General features: G+C 47.9%; 1 protein-coding gene across 1 annotated transcript in view; it reads right to left on the bottom strand.

Moving 5' to 3' along the window:
• INTS9 (integrator complex subunit 9) overlaps positions 1 to 18,126 on the bottom strand; it is a 393,694-nt gene that overhangs the window by 172,198 nt on the left and 203,370 nt on the right. Inside the window, exon 6 of the mRNA XM_078649901.1 lies at positions 17,441 to 17,527. Coding sequence (XP_078506027.1) covers positions 17,441 to 17,527 — 87 coding nt within the window. The remainder of the gene's footprint in view (positions 1 to 17,440; positions 17,528 to 18,126) is intronic.

Here is an 18,126-nt window from a genome sequence, read left to right as displayed (position 1 = left end):
TGAACTCAATTTCAAAGAGAATACAGGCACTGTTTTTAATACGACCACAGTGTGGGAGGCAGAACACTCCAAGATTAGAGGACCTGATTACCTGCATCGAATACAGTAGGTATAGAAAGAGAAAAGAGATATTGCAATTAAAAACACATTGTATTGTATTGCAGCATTTATAGTGCACTTACTACCCCTATGTGGGGTGCTGAAAAAGCTACCTACATGTCATGAGCAGCATGCTACACCATGTAGGGTGTGTGGTTGGTAGGATGTTGTTTTTGTTCTGATTGAACGTGGAAAGTTGTTTCTATGTTGTGCGTGATGACCGCCGAGGTGCACTTATAGTGTTATTGGATGCAGAACGCAGCAGTGGTTTGAATGATGAAGTGTAAGAAACAGAGCTGCACAGTTATATTGTTTTCAATATGTTTTAAGCTTTGAACAGCTCTGCAGGTCCCTTTATGGTATTTCATATGATATAGTCTGCTTAGCTGGATACTGCTCATGTAAACATGAAACTTTGACAGGTAATAGGAGACCGGTGGCTTAGCAGTGGCTCAATATAAAAGCACTCAAAAACGTATCTGCTACACTGGCAATGAAGCAGGAAAATGAATTGGGTGGCTTAGCAAACTGGAGAATAGTACTAGCAAATACAGAATAGGAACCAAAACCTATAGGGGCATAAAAAGGGGTCAACAAATAGCAGACACCTTCGATGACTGTTTCGAACACTTGACCAAAAATATGACACGCTATGGTCGAGTTGGAACGAAATATTGCAGACTGTAAAATAAAAAAGATTTAGGAACAATAAAGACCAAAATAAGACAAGGAAATAAACCTCAAAGAAATCAAAAATGGATTCAGATAACATCAGTATGTAAAATCTCCAGGCCGAATTAGCATTCTAGTTGCGCTGAACAAATTGCTTCCCAACACGATAGCCAGACCAGTATTGGATATGCTAAAGGAATCTATGCAGAATGGAGCACTACCACATGACCTGAAATTAGTTTTTTTTGTTCTGATGCATAAGCAGGGCAAAAGCAGAGAAGATTGCTTGTCAGAAATTATTTTACTAATAAGTTGCGAATCTACGTCTTTTGTTTAAATATTGGTGAACTGTGCCTGCTTCAAATGGTACATGAATTGGTGCGACCAACTCGGTCAGAGTTTATTCCGACAAATTGCCTAGAGTCATGTTACACAGACTGTATTTCTTGCTACATGCCTGGTCTGTGGCCGAGCGGACTGTCAGGGTGGCACTAGATATACGTAAGGCCTTTGAGTCTACTGAGTGGCCAATCCTATTCGTTGCACTTGGAAAGATGTGGGATCGGGGCCCATCACGTGTCCTGGATTAAACTGATTTATTACAAAATCCTTGCTAGGATCCATGTTAATGGAACACACTCAAGAACATTTAGGAAAAAGAGGGGACCAGTCAATGCTGTCCACTCTCCCCTTCTCTGGCTTCCATGGCGATAGAGCTCTTGCAATGTGGATCTGCAGAGGTGTGTTGGCCAGGAGATAGGAGTGGCGTGAGGAATGGGCAAAGCATGCCTCAGTCTATGCAGATGAGATTCTGCTTCACATCACAGCCCGACAAAATTCTTGACAGGCTGAAGCGATACTTAACGCATATCCAAGGCATAATGTATTCCACATTAACTGGTCAAAGACATCTTTATATCCTCTGAACAGATGGATCCCACGGTGCATCCCTGCATGCTGCCGAGAATAGAAATGGCGCACTTTAAATATCTAGGGATGTGGATCTCAGGAGCTCCAGACAAATTCTACTCAGATAATGTAACCCATCTGCTGGTTAATTTAAAAAAAGAGGTTCGCATGGAAAAAACTCCAGCTCTCTCTTTCAGGTAAGGCTGTGCTTTACGACGTGACTACCCTGCCGAGCTTTGTCTATGTATTGCATAAGACACCATCTGAGGTACCGTGTATGTTCTTTGAAGAAGCTAGGTCACACAACGCATTCTCTATTATACAACCATGTAGCACCCAGGACTGCTATAAAGACATTATTTAGGCCTGTCTTTGAGGGAAGAATCAACGATATGATGAAGCCACAGAGTTGCAAGTCATTAAAGAATGGTCATTCATGCTACCAAATGAACCTGCCATTAGAGTAGACAGGAATGGGTAATGGAGGCTACACTAATGTGTTAAATGAAGGTAAATTAGCACAAAACATCCTGTTGCAGGAGAGAAACAAAATCCTGACACTGTGTAAAGTTCTGATAGAAAGGAGGTTGGATGAGATAGGGATTTATACCCTCTGGAGAGCAGGACAAATTAGACCTTAAACACTACTTTAACACGACTATAACACAAATATTCTTTACCTGCTTCCCAAGCTTTTAAATATGTACAATTAAGACACGTACTAAAACCACACATCAAGAAAGGCGTTGAAATCCCGGCAAAACACCATTAGAAGGGAGCGCCTCAATACCAAAATCCACAAAAAAAGCGAGCTCCCATGCACAGGAACGAAAAGCAGAAAGAACTAGACAAACTCAAATCCCCATGGGAAGCAGATGAGGCTGCACTAGAACATGTAATGTGAAAAGAGGCTCTCATGCGCCCTAGAAAAGTAGCGCTGCGAAATGGGTTCTCCCTGGTACTTCTAAAACGTTAGCACAGATCATAGTGCACTAGAACACAACTGTACAAGTTTGGAAAGATTGTGAATGACTTCTGCATGCGACAGTGTAGAGTGGAGAGAAGTACATTTACACAGGGGGAGCTCTAAGACAGGAGGGAGCATTCCGAACATTGCCGACACCGCCAAGAGTCATTGTGCCACGGGCAGTGCTGCGGGGGGGGGGGCTTACCTTGCCGCCACCACTGCCAGGAGTCACCAGACGCCAACACCAGCGCCGCCCCGGGGCTACAATTCCCAGCAGCCTCAGCGGCGTGCGCAATCGACGCATGTAGCAGCGCCAGGGGGCGCATTTAGCCACCAGAGCCCTCCGCGTCGCGGGACGAGCCGGGCAAAGCCCGGGCAGGCCCGTTTGAGCCCGTTCGAGAACGAGCGAGGACGGGACGGGGCCACCCTCTGTCGTCTTCGACGTAAAAGATCAAGCTAAGGTTGGTGTGATTCTATTTTGACTGTCCCAGCCTTTTACCCCTGGCAGAGCCTTTTAGCGCCCGTTTGTTGCCCCTGATTAAAAAGAATTGAGGGTCTTTAATCAAGCATGGCGGGCGTAAAGGTGGGAAAGGGCAGAAAATCAATTCCCGGTGGGTCATTTATTGGAACTCTTGACCAATTCCTCACGAGGGCTTCGTCTAGGTTGGCCCAGCAAATAGATATCACCGAAAAAAGGCTATCTCTGGACCCCAACCTTGAGAAGCGGTCCTCCTTGGGTCGGTTGGCGCAGGCTGTATCACCAATAAGGTTGGCCTTGCCTGAAGCATCTAACAGGGGGGGGCGGTGGAGATTGTCCTCCCCACCAGGTGCAAATCGAAACTAGACCTAAGGTGTCCCCGGTAGGGGAGGCTACTTTATCTCCCGTGCAGAATACATCAGCAACCAGGATTGTAGCCCCGGGCCCTACCCCAGGGAACCACCAAACTCACTCCGTAACCACCCAAAATAGAGGGACAGAGGCCGTGGTACCACCAGTCAAAAGAAAGCGGGGAGGCACAACAATGAATACAAAGATGGCCAACATCCAAAAATGCAATGGCAGGGGAAAGGAACAATTACCAATGGTTGTAGTAAGCCCATCTGTGGACCAGCGGCAACATCATGTATCCAGGATATCTTTTGACTTTAACGATGCCTGCCATACGGACATGGGGGAAGACTCCTGGGCTAAAATGGAAGACATTTTTGTCAAGACCTGTGGCTCTTTGCATGATAGACTGAATGCTATTGAAAATAGACTTACTTGTTTGGAACAATTGCACTCTGTCGTCACAGGGGAGGGGGCGGCTCCCGATTCACCAGTAACTAAGGGCTTCACAGTGAGGCCCTTTGAGTCGAACACTGTCTCCTGTAACCCCCTGGTACTCCCAACAGACAGGCTTACTGATCCGTCACCCCTGAGGCCCCAAGCACAGACTCAGTGGGTGAGGGCATTGTCGGGCACATAGGGGGGCATAGGCCATTTGAGCAGTCGAGGGGTGGTGGGACCGATAATTTATATGCTAGTTCTTTAAAGAGAATAATTTTGAATCCCCCATCCTCTACCGTAGAAACCCATTGTCTTTATCTCCCACCCGAGTCTGCCCCGTATGAGGTTGTCCTTGCTGGAGTGCCAGCCAGGGACCAAGAGAACAGGGAGGATTATGTTACCCTTAAGAACAAATGTATATATTTGCTCAACCAGAATAGGTCACTGCCACCGCACGTTTCGAGCGAAATCTTGTTTGCACGGCGTGTTGGTTGGGTGGGCCCACGGGCCAAAGACATAGCGGGTGACTGCATAGTCATAAACATCCGGGATCGCAGGGTGGCGGATTACATCTCTAACTGGGCCCCAGGGTGCCCAGGATCGCAGGATCAATCTCTTCATCTGACCTATTTTTATCCCACGCCAAATAGGGTTAGAGGGTTCTAGAATAGGGGTGAATGAATGAATGAATGAATGAATGAATGAATGAATGAATGAATGAATGAAAATATTTGTAAAGCGCGCGATGGCCAAACGGCTTCCTGGCGCTGAGAGCTCTAAAGAACCGGACAGACAGGGCCAGGAGGTTAGCGGGGGTAGGCCAGGGCAAAGAGGAAAGTTTTTAGCGCTTTACGGAAATGAGAAAAAATAGGAATCGAACGCATAGAGAGAGGGAGGGAGTTCCAGAACCGGGGAGCAAGAACAGAAAAACGGGTTCCACCAGTGCGAGATTTACGAAAGCGGGGAACAGTGAGAAGGGCAGAAGACGATGAACGAAGAGTGCGGGCAGGGGTGTGAAGGGAGATCAGAGAATTGATGAAAGCCGGTCCAGAGTGGTCAAGGGCCCGGTAAACGAGGCACCCCAATTTAAACAGGGATCTCTGCAAGATGGGCAACCAGTGAAGGGATTTAAGGACGGGGGTGATGTGATGGGTTTTGGGCAAGTGAAAAATAAGACGGGCAGCCTGATTCTGGATAGCTTGTAGGCGGCGGGTTTCATAGGCAGGAATGCCAGCGAACAAGCTATTACCATAATCGAGGCGGGAAGTGATGAGGGCAGAAATAATAATCTTAAGGGAGTCAAGAGAGAAAAAGCGAGAGATTTTCCGGATCATCCGGAGGGAGAGAAAACAGGAGGACACCACGGCACTGACCTGGCCATGCATGGACAGGTCCTGTCTGACCTTGATGCCCAGAGTTTTAACAGAGGGAACGGGGGTGGGGGGAGGGCCAAGAATGGGAGGCCAGAAAGCAGAGGACCAGGGGCTGGATGAGCCGCCAATCAGAACAAGCTCAGTCTTATCTGGATTAAGCTTGAGGTGGTTGGCGCTCATCCACCCAGAAATAAAAGCCATGGTGGAGTGAAAAAAGGATAGAGCGTGAGAAGAGGAGGAAAGGTCAAAAACGAGCTGGAGGTCATCAGCGTAGTTATACACAGAGACCCCCAGCTCAAGAAGGGAGGAAATAAGAGGGTGAATGTAGAGATTGAAAAGAAGGGGAGAGAGGGAAGACCCTTGGGGGACTCCACAGGGCACCGGGAGGGGGGAAGCAGAAAAGCCGGGAAGATGGACAGCTTGAGAGCGACCCGTCAGAAAGGAGGTAATCCAAGAGAGGACAGTACCTCGTATGCCCGCTGCGCTGACACGGTCCAAAAGAATATTATGGTCGACCGTGTCAAACGCAGCGGACAAATCGAGGAGGATTAAAGCCTGGGGAGAATTGACGTCGGCCTTGGCTTTAAGCTCGTCAAGGACGGCTAACACCACGGTTTCGGTCGAGTGACCTGCGCGGAAACCAGCTTGGTGGGATGCCAGAAGCTGGTTCCGTTCAACAAAAGCAGAAAGACAAGAGGTAACATAAGATTCAAGAATTTTAGCGAGATAGGGGAGCAGAGAGATAGGTCTGAAGTTAGAAGGAAGAGAAGAGTCGAGACCAGGTTTTTTAAGAATTGGAGAAACAATAGCAGATTTAAAAGAAGAAGGGACCAATCCGGTGGAAAGAGAGGCATTGAGAAGAGAGAGAGGGGTGTCAGGGCAAGAGGAAAAAAGGGTTTTGAGGATGCGGGCAGGAGCACAATCAGTGGGGGAGCCAGACTTAATTTTAGAAAGCAAAGTTAAGAAAGTGTCCAAAGAGAGGGGAGGAAAAGAAGAAAAAAAAGATTTAGGCGCAGAGAGGACAGAGTGAAGAGGGGTAAAAGGAGTGACCAGGATGTTAGATTTAATATTAACAATCTTCTCAATAAAGAAATCGTTAAGAGAAGAGCAGAGGGCCTGAGAGGGAATGAAGTGAGGGCAGGCCCGATCAGAGGTGGCCAAGTTCTTAACCAAGGAAAAAATTTCTTTGGATTTGTTAGCCGCGAGCGCCACTTGTTCGGAGAAGTATTTTGTCTTGGCGGTCAAGATGGCCTTCTTATACTCTCTATGAAGTAGTTTGTATTTGGCCTTATCGTCCAGGCAGTAGCCACGGCGCCAAAGGCGCTCTGAGCGTCTAAGCTCTAATTTGAGAATCTTAAGCTCCGGGCTAAACCAACGATGAGCCTCATGAGTGCGTAAGGACTTGACTAACTTGAGGGGGGCTACTAGGTCACATGCGGAGGAAAGCCAGTTGTCAACTGCAACAGCCTGAGAGTCAGGGGAGATGTCAGTTAGATCTGGGGAGGAAGAAGCAAGGGAGTAAGAGAGGGAGGCCAGGTCAACATGGTTCCAGCTACGGGTGAAGACGTTCTTGGGACGACGGGGCTGGTGAGGGGGACCGGTAGTGATAGAAAAGGAGATGAGGGAGTGATCAGACCATGGGCATGGGAGGATGCTGGGAGAGGAAACTATGTCCTGAGATGACCAGACTTGGTCCAGGGTGTGGCCAAGATTGTGGGTAGGGACCAAAACATGTGACTTCAGATTGAGGCAAAGGAGAGTGGCAGTGAAGTCCTTGGATGCTGAGTCCTCCCTGGGGTCGCCAGGCCAGTAGTTAAAATCCCCCAGCAGGAGTACAGAGGAATTATTCACCACCAACGTGGCGAGGAGTTCCTGCAGGGAGGCCACAAATAGGGGCATGTTCAAGGGAGGGCGGTAAACAAGGACAACAGTGAGAGGTGCAGGCAGGTTGGAGGAGCGGGCAACTAAGAAGTCCACTCCAGCAATGGGTGCTTGGGGGAGAAGCTGAAATTGAATAGTGGAACGGACAATCATGGCAACACCCCCCCCGATTTTGTCTGCGGGGCGATCGGCCCGGAGGACATAGTAGGAATGGGGAAGGATGGCAAGGATGTCAGGAAGGGAAGCCTCCGAAAACCAAGTTTCCGTAAGGAACAGGAAATCTGGGGAGTCTGTGGTAAGAAGGTTGAACAGGTCAAGCTGGTGTTTGCCTGCCGAGCGAGTATTGAGGAGGTAGGCAGAGACAGTGTGAGGGGGAGATAAGTGACTAATAGGGAGGGAGTCGATATCCGACATAGGCAAGGGAGTGATGAGGTGTGGCAACACAACAAGGTCTGAGTGCGGAAAATAAATATCTAGTGCAACAAGGTGCTGCATAAGAGTGTGAGGAAGAGGCACCTTAGTGGAACAAGCAAGGAGCTGTGCAGACGTATATGACAATAGAGGGGCAGGGGGTGTGGCCCCTGGTCCCGGCCTGTCGTGGACGGGCGCAGACGGGCTTGACTTAGGCGCAACTTCGGCGCGCCTTCGTCGCGCCCGCTGCGCTCGTCCGCTGCGCGGCCGGGATTGAAGTGCCATAAGTAGGGAACAGGAAGTAGCAGGGCGTGGCGGGGGGTGGAGGGACAGAGGAGCTGCCCCGCCAACCAGAGAGCAGCCCAAGATGGTCACCACGCCCGTCCCCGCCCTCGTGACCTGCCCGTCAGAGGGGGAGGGAGCGCTCGGCGTGGGGCGCTCTGGCGGCAACAGGAGAGGGAATCCCAAAAACGATGAAGGGTGCGCGATGACCTCGGCGCAGCCCCTGAAGCAATAAGCAAGTAAGTTAAAAGTGTCCAGGCACTAAATAAAACAAAGGTTGCGCCGCGCCTCAGCGGCGTTGTTGGTCCCGGCGAGGCCTCGGGAGAACTGTGAGGTCAGTAGAGCTAAGGCGGGACTCGCCTTGCAGGAAGGTATTGCCGGGGGGGGAGGGACAGAGGAGCTGCCCCGCCAACCAGAGAGCAGCCCAAGATGGTCACCACGCCCGTCCCCGCCCTCGTGACCTGCCCGTCAGAGGGGGAGGGAGCGCTCGGCGTGGGGCGCTCTGGCGGCAACAGGAGAGGGAATCCCAAAAACGATGAGGGGTGCGCGATGACCTCGGCGCAGCCCCTGAAGCAATAAGCAAGTAAGTTAAAAGTGTCCAGGCACTAAATAAAACAAAGGTTGCGCCGCGCCTCAGCGGCGTTGTTGGTCCCGGCGAGGCCTCGGGAGAACTGTGAGGTCAGTAGAGCTAAGGCGGGACTCGCCTTGCAGGAAGGTATTGCCGGGGGGGGAGGGACAGAGGAGCTGCCCCGCCAACCAGAGAGCAGCCCAAGATGGTCACCACGCCCGTCCCCGCCCTCGTGACCTGCCCGTCAGAGGGGGAGGGAGCGCTCGGCGTGGGGCGCTCTGGCGGCAACAGGAGAGGGAATCCCAAAAACGATGAGGGGTGCGCGATGACCTCGGCGCAGCCCCTGAAGCAATAAGCAAGTAAGTTAAAAGTGTCCAGGCACTAAATAAAACAAAGGTTGCGCCGCGCCTCAGCGGCGTTGTTGGTCCCGGCGAGGCCTCGGGAGAACTGTGAGGTCAGTAGAACCCTGGGTGACCAGGGTTTTCGGGACACTAGACCAAATGACACACGGATTGCCTGGATGAGGAATAATAATAATGGTCCTAGAAGTGATCTGCTCGCCCTCACTAATAGATTCAGCGTGCTAGATCAACTGGATTGACGCCCAACTGGGGGAGTGGAGTGTCAGTCTATTGCTGTCACGGAGATTGAGGATGGGCCTTTAGGCAGTGAGCCACCTGAGGTAGGGCGGCCACTCTCAGTTGACATACTAGAGGACGTGCCCGTTCGGGGTGACAGACCAAATTTAGTGGGTTGTGAAAACAGGGCGGGGAGGGGACAGGATTCTATCAAAATTCTCTCCTGGACTGTGGCTGGGATAAAAAGCAAACTGATGTGCCCTGACTGGGGAGCTTTCGTGGAAAGCAACGATATATGCTTATTCCAGGAAACTTGGGCACTGGTAGGTGAGCAGAGGTCTGGGTATGCAACCTTTAATGTCCAGGAAGTAAAGAAGGGGAGGGGCAGACCTTCGGGGGGTCTCAGTATTTGGGTTGGTACACACCTGGGGGCCCAGGCGGTTCAGGTTCCTACTGAATCCCCAGATGTGCAATGTGTGTTACTTACACTTCCTGGGAACAGGAAAGCCGCCCTAATTAACATCTACTAGAGACCCACTGTAAGTGGGAAGGAGTCCCCAACCATAGACCAACTTGCACAGTTTATTCCAACTCTGGACCCAGCAGTAACATTAATCGTGGGTGGAGATTTTAATTGTCAGTTTGAGCCACTCACTGATCCCTCTCATGACGTTCTAGACGAAGAGGACCAGCTCTGGCTCATCCCTGAACAACAGATTCCAGTGGTGAGACTTGTAACCCCTCTGGTGTTACAAGTCAATTCCCTTATTCTGTCGACCTCTCTTAGACCCTGCAATGGGAGGACTAATTCAGATAGGCAAAGCCCAAATGACATTCAATAGGGACGGCCAAAACTCCATCCTGGATTACATCCTGGTGGAAGTTAGAACCTGGAGTATGGTCACAGATTTTAAAATCTTTCCTAGGAAAGATAGTGACCATAATCCCCTGGTCATGTTTCTGAAACCTGAGAGCCTGGGCCTCTCCAACCCAGGTTCTGATCAGAATCTAATCACCCCCCACTATCTCTAACCAACAATAGGCGGAGAGTCAAGTGGCCATATATATATATTGGGTTCTCCCAACAAATTGGCAGATGTCTATCAAAGGGCACTGCCCCACCTTCGTGGTATGGCGGAGGTGGAGGAAAGTGTAGCAATTAGGAAAGAGCCCCTATCCATCCACCAGGTGCTCGTGCGGGACCTGGGTGGTGTGTTCTACCCAGTGGGGAGACCCATGGCGAATACAGCCACAGCCCATCCATGGTATACGCCAATTGTAGGAAAGCCAAAAATGATCTGATCTGTGCGGTCAGGCTCCAGGACAAAGATAAGATAAAGCTCTATCGGCGTTCATACAAATTGGCTATAAAGTGGGCTAGAAAGGAGTGGGAGGTGGAAAAATGGGAAGACTTAAGAACAGCACTTGGGTCTAAAGACTCCAAATCCTTCTGGTCAATCGTCAGCTCTGGGAGTAAGGAAGGAAAACTGACGAATGAACCCAATATAGCAGCTTCGGCTTGGGAGTTACATTTCAGGGGGTTGTACTCCGTCCCGAGCAATGAAGAACCAGAGATCCCTCTCCCAGACCCCCCATGAGTATCGACTGGAGGGGGCCTGGGAGATCACACCCACGGAGGTTGAATCTGCCATTTTGAATCTGTCACCGAACAAAGCCCCCGGCTTGGATAAGCTACCGGGTGACCTGTACCGCTCAGAGCCAAAGATATGGGTCCTTTATTTTTGTGTTCTATTTATTGGCATTTTAAAAGGCATGGATCCACCGGACTCTTGGCGGGGTGCTAAAATTGTCCCCATTTACAAAAAAGGATGCCCCTTGAAACCGGCCAATTAGCCTCATAGACGTCACCCAAAAACTGATGGGACGCATTATCCTGGGCAGGATACAGACTTGGATGGAGGAATACGAGGTTTTATCTACCTTCCAGGCTGGCTTCAGGCAGGGAACATCCACTGTGGACCAGCTATTTAGACTCCAGGTCTTATACTGGAAAACAGTGATTGTAGAGGGTGGCAGCCTCTACATGATCTTTGTAGACTTGCGGTCAGCGTTTGACCTGGTGCCTAGAGGCAAACTTTGGAAGGTATTACATGAGCTGGGCCTACCAGGTTACCTCCTTAATGTCCTAGTTAGGCTCCACACCGATAATTTTGCCCAGGTGAGATGCGGAAGGCAGGGTGAACTGTCTCGTTTTCCGGTCAGGCAGGGGGTCCACCAGGGGTGTGTACTGGCGCCCATCCTTTTTTGCCTGTACATAAATGGCCTGGTGGATCACCTGCTGGGGATTGGAAACATAGACGCACCGAGGCTAGCTACAGGGCGGGTGCCCGCTTTGATGTTCGCGGACGACACTTTGCTGTTGTCCAAGACATCGACGGGCATCCAGCGCACTCTGGATGGCTTCGCGGCCTTCTGTGCCTCGCGGGGTTTGGAGATAAACTTGAACAAAACCAAGTTTCTGATATTCAATCCCCCGAGGCAGACACGATCGAATCCGTTGTTGGGTGGAACTCCCCTAGAGAGAGTTAAAATCGTTGAATACTTGGGCATTTCCTTGGGCAAACACTTTCAATGGGACCCGCAGTTGGCTAAAGCTACACTCAAACTAACAAGAGTGGCAGGGGGTTGCAGAAGTTCCACAGACAGTCAGAGTATAAACTGGTGGCCCCAGTCATAGAAATTTACAGCGTACAGGCTAGGGCAGCAGCCCTCGATGGGGCCGAACTTTGGGGTCATCAAAACTCCCCAAGTTTGGTGAAGGTTGAACACACCTTTCTAAGGAATATAATTGGACTCCGTGTGAGTACCCCACTCGTCCCACTGCGTCTGGACCTAGGGTTGCTTCCCATCGAAGAGGTTATGTCATCACGCCCCATAACTTTCTGGAAAAGACTGTGGTCTGTCCCGGAACTAGAGTCCTACAGAAATGAATTTAAGGATATATGGGATGGCCTGAGAGGTAAAAACATCAGGTGGCTGTCCCACAGAAAGACCATTAGTAGTAGGATAGGCCTATCTGAACTCTGGGAGAGCCCGGACGTTGCCTGCCAGGAGATTACCAAGGCTGAGGTGCTCCGCCAGTATTAGAACTATAATTTAACCACCCTTCAGGTGAGCTCCAGGGTGGGAAGATTAACCACCGAGTTCCTCGAAGTTAATGCTGAATATAGAAGGGAAGAATTTTTGGACGTAGTATTTCCTGCACTAGCAAGAAAACTCTATATGCAATTTAGATTGGGCACTTTGCCTCTTAGAGTTTTCTCTAGCAAATGGGATAATAGTAATCAGAAAGAATGCCCGGTCTGTGGATATTCCTTGGAAAATGATATACATGTTCTTTTCTTTTGCCCAGGGTGCACGCAAGTACTGGCTAATCCCTATTTGTCGCAATCTGGGATTTCGCCAGTGCTCACGCGCATTGAGAGTCTTAAAATATGACACCCACCCTCCTATTGTCTTTGCTGTGTTGGGTTTCCTGAATGCAATGTGGCATTTACGTAGGAAACTGATTAGTGCCTAGTATCCATTCCTGCCACAATCAAATGGAAGTTCGATAATGAAATATAGTTTAATTCTATTTTACCATGTATCAGATTTTATTGTATACTGAATGTATTTTAAAAGTATGCTATATTTATTGTCTTAACATTTGTATTGTATTCATTTTCATGTGCTTTTATGGTCCTTTGAGGCCGAAATAAAGTTATCGAACCGAACATTTACACAGGATAGAGAACTATCCACTGATTAAGCAATCCTGGTTCAGAGATTTAAAAGAAACAGATGCGACTCTGGGCCTCCTCTAGACCTAGAGTAGGATGTGGGCGGGATCACGCTCTTACCAGACACCCCAAAAATATTTGTCACCTGGGACTTACTGTGGAAAAAACAGACACTGCACAAAGATGAGCAAGTCGTGAACTACCAACCCTCAAGATACGAGGGTAAAATACAGAATAGTGTGTGGCAGCGCAAAAAAAACCAAGAACAAAGGCAGAGCGTGCCAGAGAAAAACCCATGAAATATGGGACACATGGACAGGAAGACTTAGCACAACATGATCCGAAAAAAGAAATATGTGTATTGAAAGGAGGCGTAACGGGGGACATGCTGTGACTTGACAATCATAACTGTCAAATGTATGAGCAAAGTGATTGCCTAAGACAAGATAACGAGCCGAGAAAGGATGATGCACAAACAAAATAATGTAAATGTGGAAGTACCAGATGGGTGTGGTGAGAGAAACAGTAGGGGAACGACAGGCTTGATGCCAGCGTGGCAATACGTTGTATGACGAGTAGGTTCGCAAATAAATAAATGAATCTTTTAAATGGGAAAAAACAAGACAATGTTTTAAAGAAACAAAACAGTGTCCATATCTGCAAGTTATTAGTATGCAGATTACAATCACACAGAAGTATGTACACAAGCCGGATGAGTTGTAAACATTTCCCATTTTCTTAACATCACAGTAAAGTTTACTTGCTGCCATCAGATCGTCTCCCCCACCCGATCCGGCCGAGCCTTGTTTAAATTAATGTTGTCCCCTGGAATTAAAATCTGCCCAGAGTTGGCAGCGATCTGCCTTGATCATAATCCTCATGCTTCCCTGCAGCCTCTTAGAACGAAAACAGAACTCCGGGGGAAGGTCAGTGTTTGGGCTCCCTGCCGACACCTATCGACACACGCGCATAATGAGTCCTGGCGAGCTGGTGCGCAGCAGAGGACTCCTAACAGCACCAGGACTGAGAGGGGGGCTTGGGTGGCAGGGATCGAAAGCAGCAAAACGTCCAGGGACATAGGTGCCGGAGGACAAGCTGTCCCTTTAGGCAAAGCAAAGGACATTAGCCCGTGTGGATTACAGTGCGATGTGAACGTGCAGCGGCTGAGGCAACAAGGTCACATTTGAGATGCTTTTCATCTTTCGTACGAAACAAAGACCACATTGTGTTATGAGATTACAAACAAGGACTGCTGCCATCTTCCTACTCTGTGTGCTGTCTAGAGGTACGGTGCATGCAATTAACTAAGAATTCGACTTTAACAGCCAACTTATAAAGACACACAAATCTGATGAATAATGTGATGGAAGTTTTTTTCATTTCCAGAACACTGAAACATTAGGTCAGAGTCCACAAGAGTAACAGACCTCGTCTGAAATAAATCTACAAGAGGAAGGGGCGCTTCCTTCAGAGGGTGGCACCTGGCATGAAATCTAAGAGTGCGAGTAGCAGGTACGGTAACAAACGCACTGTCTGATGCTAATCCAGGCACGTCTCCATTGATTTATGAAAATTGACAAAGCACCTCTGATCGATTTCCAGGAAAGGCCCTTGTGTTTATAGCCTGATCTGTTATCACAGTGAACTGCCTCACCATAACTCAAAGCTCGGCTAAAAGCACAAAAGACAATGTCCTGCCAACTCTACGTAGACCTCTTACCCGTAGACTAGAGTTAGTGCGCGCGCTGACGCGCTGTAAATTACACAGATTCGGGAATGGCTGATTCCTTGAACAAGTCGTAAAGCATCCCTGGCCTGGAGCGGGTTCAGGTGGAGCAAGGCGTTGGTGAAGGGGACTGCGGGGGCCTGGAGCTGCCGCAGGGGTGTTTCGTCGCCAGTGTCCGAAGAAGCCATGCCTGGTAGGAGACCCCTCTTGTGTCCCTCAGGGTGTAAACTGGACACTTACCAAGGCATTTAGAGCAGACAGGTCCCATGGGGTCCGATTAGAGTGGTGCAGGAAACCTTCAATGTTCCTCCACTAGTTTTACGGATGAGGACTGATAATGGCAATATGAGTGCTGCCACCATTTAAGGTCAACTAACAGGTGCTGGTGCTAAGATGGACTCAAACAGCATCTGGCCCCATTGCAGCCTAAGCGCGTGCATCTAAATGACTGCTTCCGAAGGCTGGCCTTAGCCAGCTTTAGAAGTGACAGTAGGTTCTTCGACCCTTTGTCAACTAGACAAGCGGGCAACCACCCCTCTGTCCTTCCTCTGCTTCTTTTAATGCCACAAAACTGCACCACTATTGCCATTAGTCTTATTATGTGCAGGGGCATAGCATAGTCAGTAAGAGGGGGTATGGGTGAGGGGGTGGAATTAGCTTCAAAGTTCCCAACAATCACGGTGGCATATCATGTTATAGTACGATATTTGAGAAGCAGTGCACAAGGGGGCAAAAGGGACAGTGGAAAGGGAGAGAAGGGCTGATTAGGGTTACTTAAAAGATAAATTGTAGTAAAATAACCAACAGTTTTAAGAACTTCAAAAAAGAGAGTAGAGAGTAAAAGTGAGTGTGTATGTTTTTTCTGTGTGTAAAATGTAGAAATCCTAGGTGAACCCCGTCTGAAAGCACCTGGACTCATGCTCGAGTACCATTCATTCATGCTCGAGTACCATTCACTCACGCTTGAGTACCATTCACTCATGCTCATGTACCATCCACTCATGCTCGAGTACCATCCACTCATGCTCGAGTACCATTCAATCATGCTCGAGTACTATTCACTCATGCTCGAGTACCATTCACTCATGCTCGAGTACCATTCACTCATGCTCAAGTACCATTCACTCATGCTCAAGTACCATTCACTCATGCTCGAGTACCATTCACTCATGCTCGAGTACCATTCACTCAGTTCAGTTCATACGTCTTTATTTCGAAATATTTCATCATAAAAGACAATCATAAGAATAGCTCAGTCTACATACTTATGCACTAATTGCCATTTCTATTAAAATCAGCCAGCATAACATTAGTATTAAACATGAAAAATGTAACTTAAAATAAAACCTACAACACGATTTACATCTTTAAAAAGCTACAAAAAGTATCATACATGTAGGATTATATTACAACAAGTAAGACATGAATAAAATTAAAGACGTACTAAGGTATATATAAAAGCAGATTTAAAACAATTAATCAGCTATCTGTTGTGTGCTTAGCTCTAATTATCCACGCCCAACCCAAGAACTTTGCTACGGCTATGACCGCCAGTTCTGTTGTGTCAACCCTCATAATCCGTAATGCCTCCAGCCCCACCCGTGTTCTCATATTATTACAGATAGGTTTTAACCATTTACTCCGGGGAGCTGAGTATGCGGGGCAGGCAAAAAAGACATGGCCTAGTGACTCTTTTTGGTCCCTACACCAAGGGCAGAACTCGTTTGCCTGACCTCTCCATATGATGGTAAATGATCTCAGCGGAAGCGACCCGACCCATTCACTCACGCTCGAGTACCATTCACTCATGCTCGAGTACCATTCACTCATGCTCGAGTACCATTCACTCATGCTCGAGTACCATTCACTCATGCTCGAGTACCATTCACTCACGCTCGAGTACCATTCACTCATGCTCAAGTACCATTCACTCATGCTCAAGTACCATTCACTCATGCTCGAGTACCATTCACTCATGCTCGAGTACCATTCACTCACGCTCGAGTACCATTCACTCATGCTCAAGTACCATTCACTCATGCTCAAGTACCATTCACTCATGCTCGAGTACCATTCACTCATGCTCGAGTACCATTCACTCACGCTCGAGTACCATTCACTCATGCTCAAGTACCATTCACTCATGCTCAAGTACCATTCACTCATGCTCGAGTACCATTCACTCAGTTCAGTTCATACGTCTTTATTTCGAAATATTTCATCATAAAAGACAATCATAAGAATAGCTCAGTCTACATACTTATGCACTAATTGCCATTTCTATTAAAATCAGCCAGCATAACATTAGTATTAAACATGAAAAATGTAACTTAAAATAAAACCTACAACACGATTTACATCTTTAAAAAGCTACAAAAAGTATCATACATGTAGGATTATATTACAACAAGTAAGACATGAATAAAATTAAAGATGTACTAAGGTATATATAAAAGCAGATTTAAAACAATTAATCAGCTATCTGTTGTGTGCTTAGCTCTAATTATCCACGCCCAACCCAAGAACTTTGCTACGGCTATGACCGCCAGTTCTGTTGTGTCAACCCTCATAATCCGTAATGCCTCCAGCCCCACCCGTGTTCTCATATTATTACAGATAGGTTTTAACCATTTACTCCGGGGAGCTGAGTATGCGGGGCAGGCAAAAAAGACATGGCCTAGTGACTCTTTTTGGTCCCTACACCAAGGGCAGAACTCGTTTGCCTGACCTCTCCATATGATGGTAAATGATCTCAGCGGAAGCGACCCGACCCATTCACTCACGCTCGAGTACCATTCACTCATGCTCGAGTACCATTCACTCATGCTCGAGTACCATTCACTCATGCTCGAGTACCATTCACTCACACTCGAGTACCATTCACTCATGCTCGAGTACCATTCACTCATGCTCGAGTACCATTCACTCAAGCTCGAGTACCATTCACTCATGCTCGAGTACCTCTGTAATTCCTTGTTCTTCCACAGGGAGGTAGCTTGATTCTTTGGTACTCGTTCAATGAAGCTCACCAGTTCTTCCATCAGAAGTCTGAAATATGAGAAAAGACAATGTCACACAATCACAATCACATCACTTAAGAGAGGTGAACTTAAGATACCCGTGTGCGCATTAGTTATTAAAATAAGGTTTTGTACTAAAATAAATGCAGAATATATAAGAAATGTAGGTCGAGCTTAACTCAAAACACAAAATAAAAATATTCTAAAGGTTCTTCTAGCTTATTTGTCACCCTTTTCTGAATTTTCTCTTCTGATCCTATATCACCTCTGCTCAGAGTTAAACATGTCTCCTCCTGGTTTGTTATCACAGCGCCATCAAGTGAATAAGAATATAGACAAGCACTGATATGTTCTGCCGCCATGTTAGGGACATCACCTAAGCATGAAAGATGTCAGGACACAGCTCTCGTGAGTCACACGGATGCCAGACGAGGACAATATGGAAACATGGACACTGTGGTTGAGATTTAAAGCTCTGGCACGTGTGTGGATAACAATCAGGAGGAAGTAGGAAGGCAGCGGGTTGCTACAGGTTTTTATTAGGAACCTTCATTAGCTGCTCATTAGGAAAGCTTTAACCCCTTTTCCGTGGGGCTAATTCCCCCGCGGCGTAGGGGGGCGCGCACA

This window comes from Lissotriton helveticus, chromosome 6, assembly GCF_964261635.1.
Source record: "Lissotriton helveticus chromosome 6, aLisHel1.1, whole genome shotgun sequence".
Lineage (NCBI taxonomy): Eukaryota > Metazoa > Chordata > Amphibia > Caudata > Salamandridae > Lissotriton > Lissotriton helveticus.
This window is presented reverse-complemented; position numbering and strand designations above follow the sequence as displayed.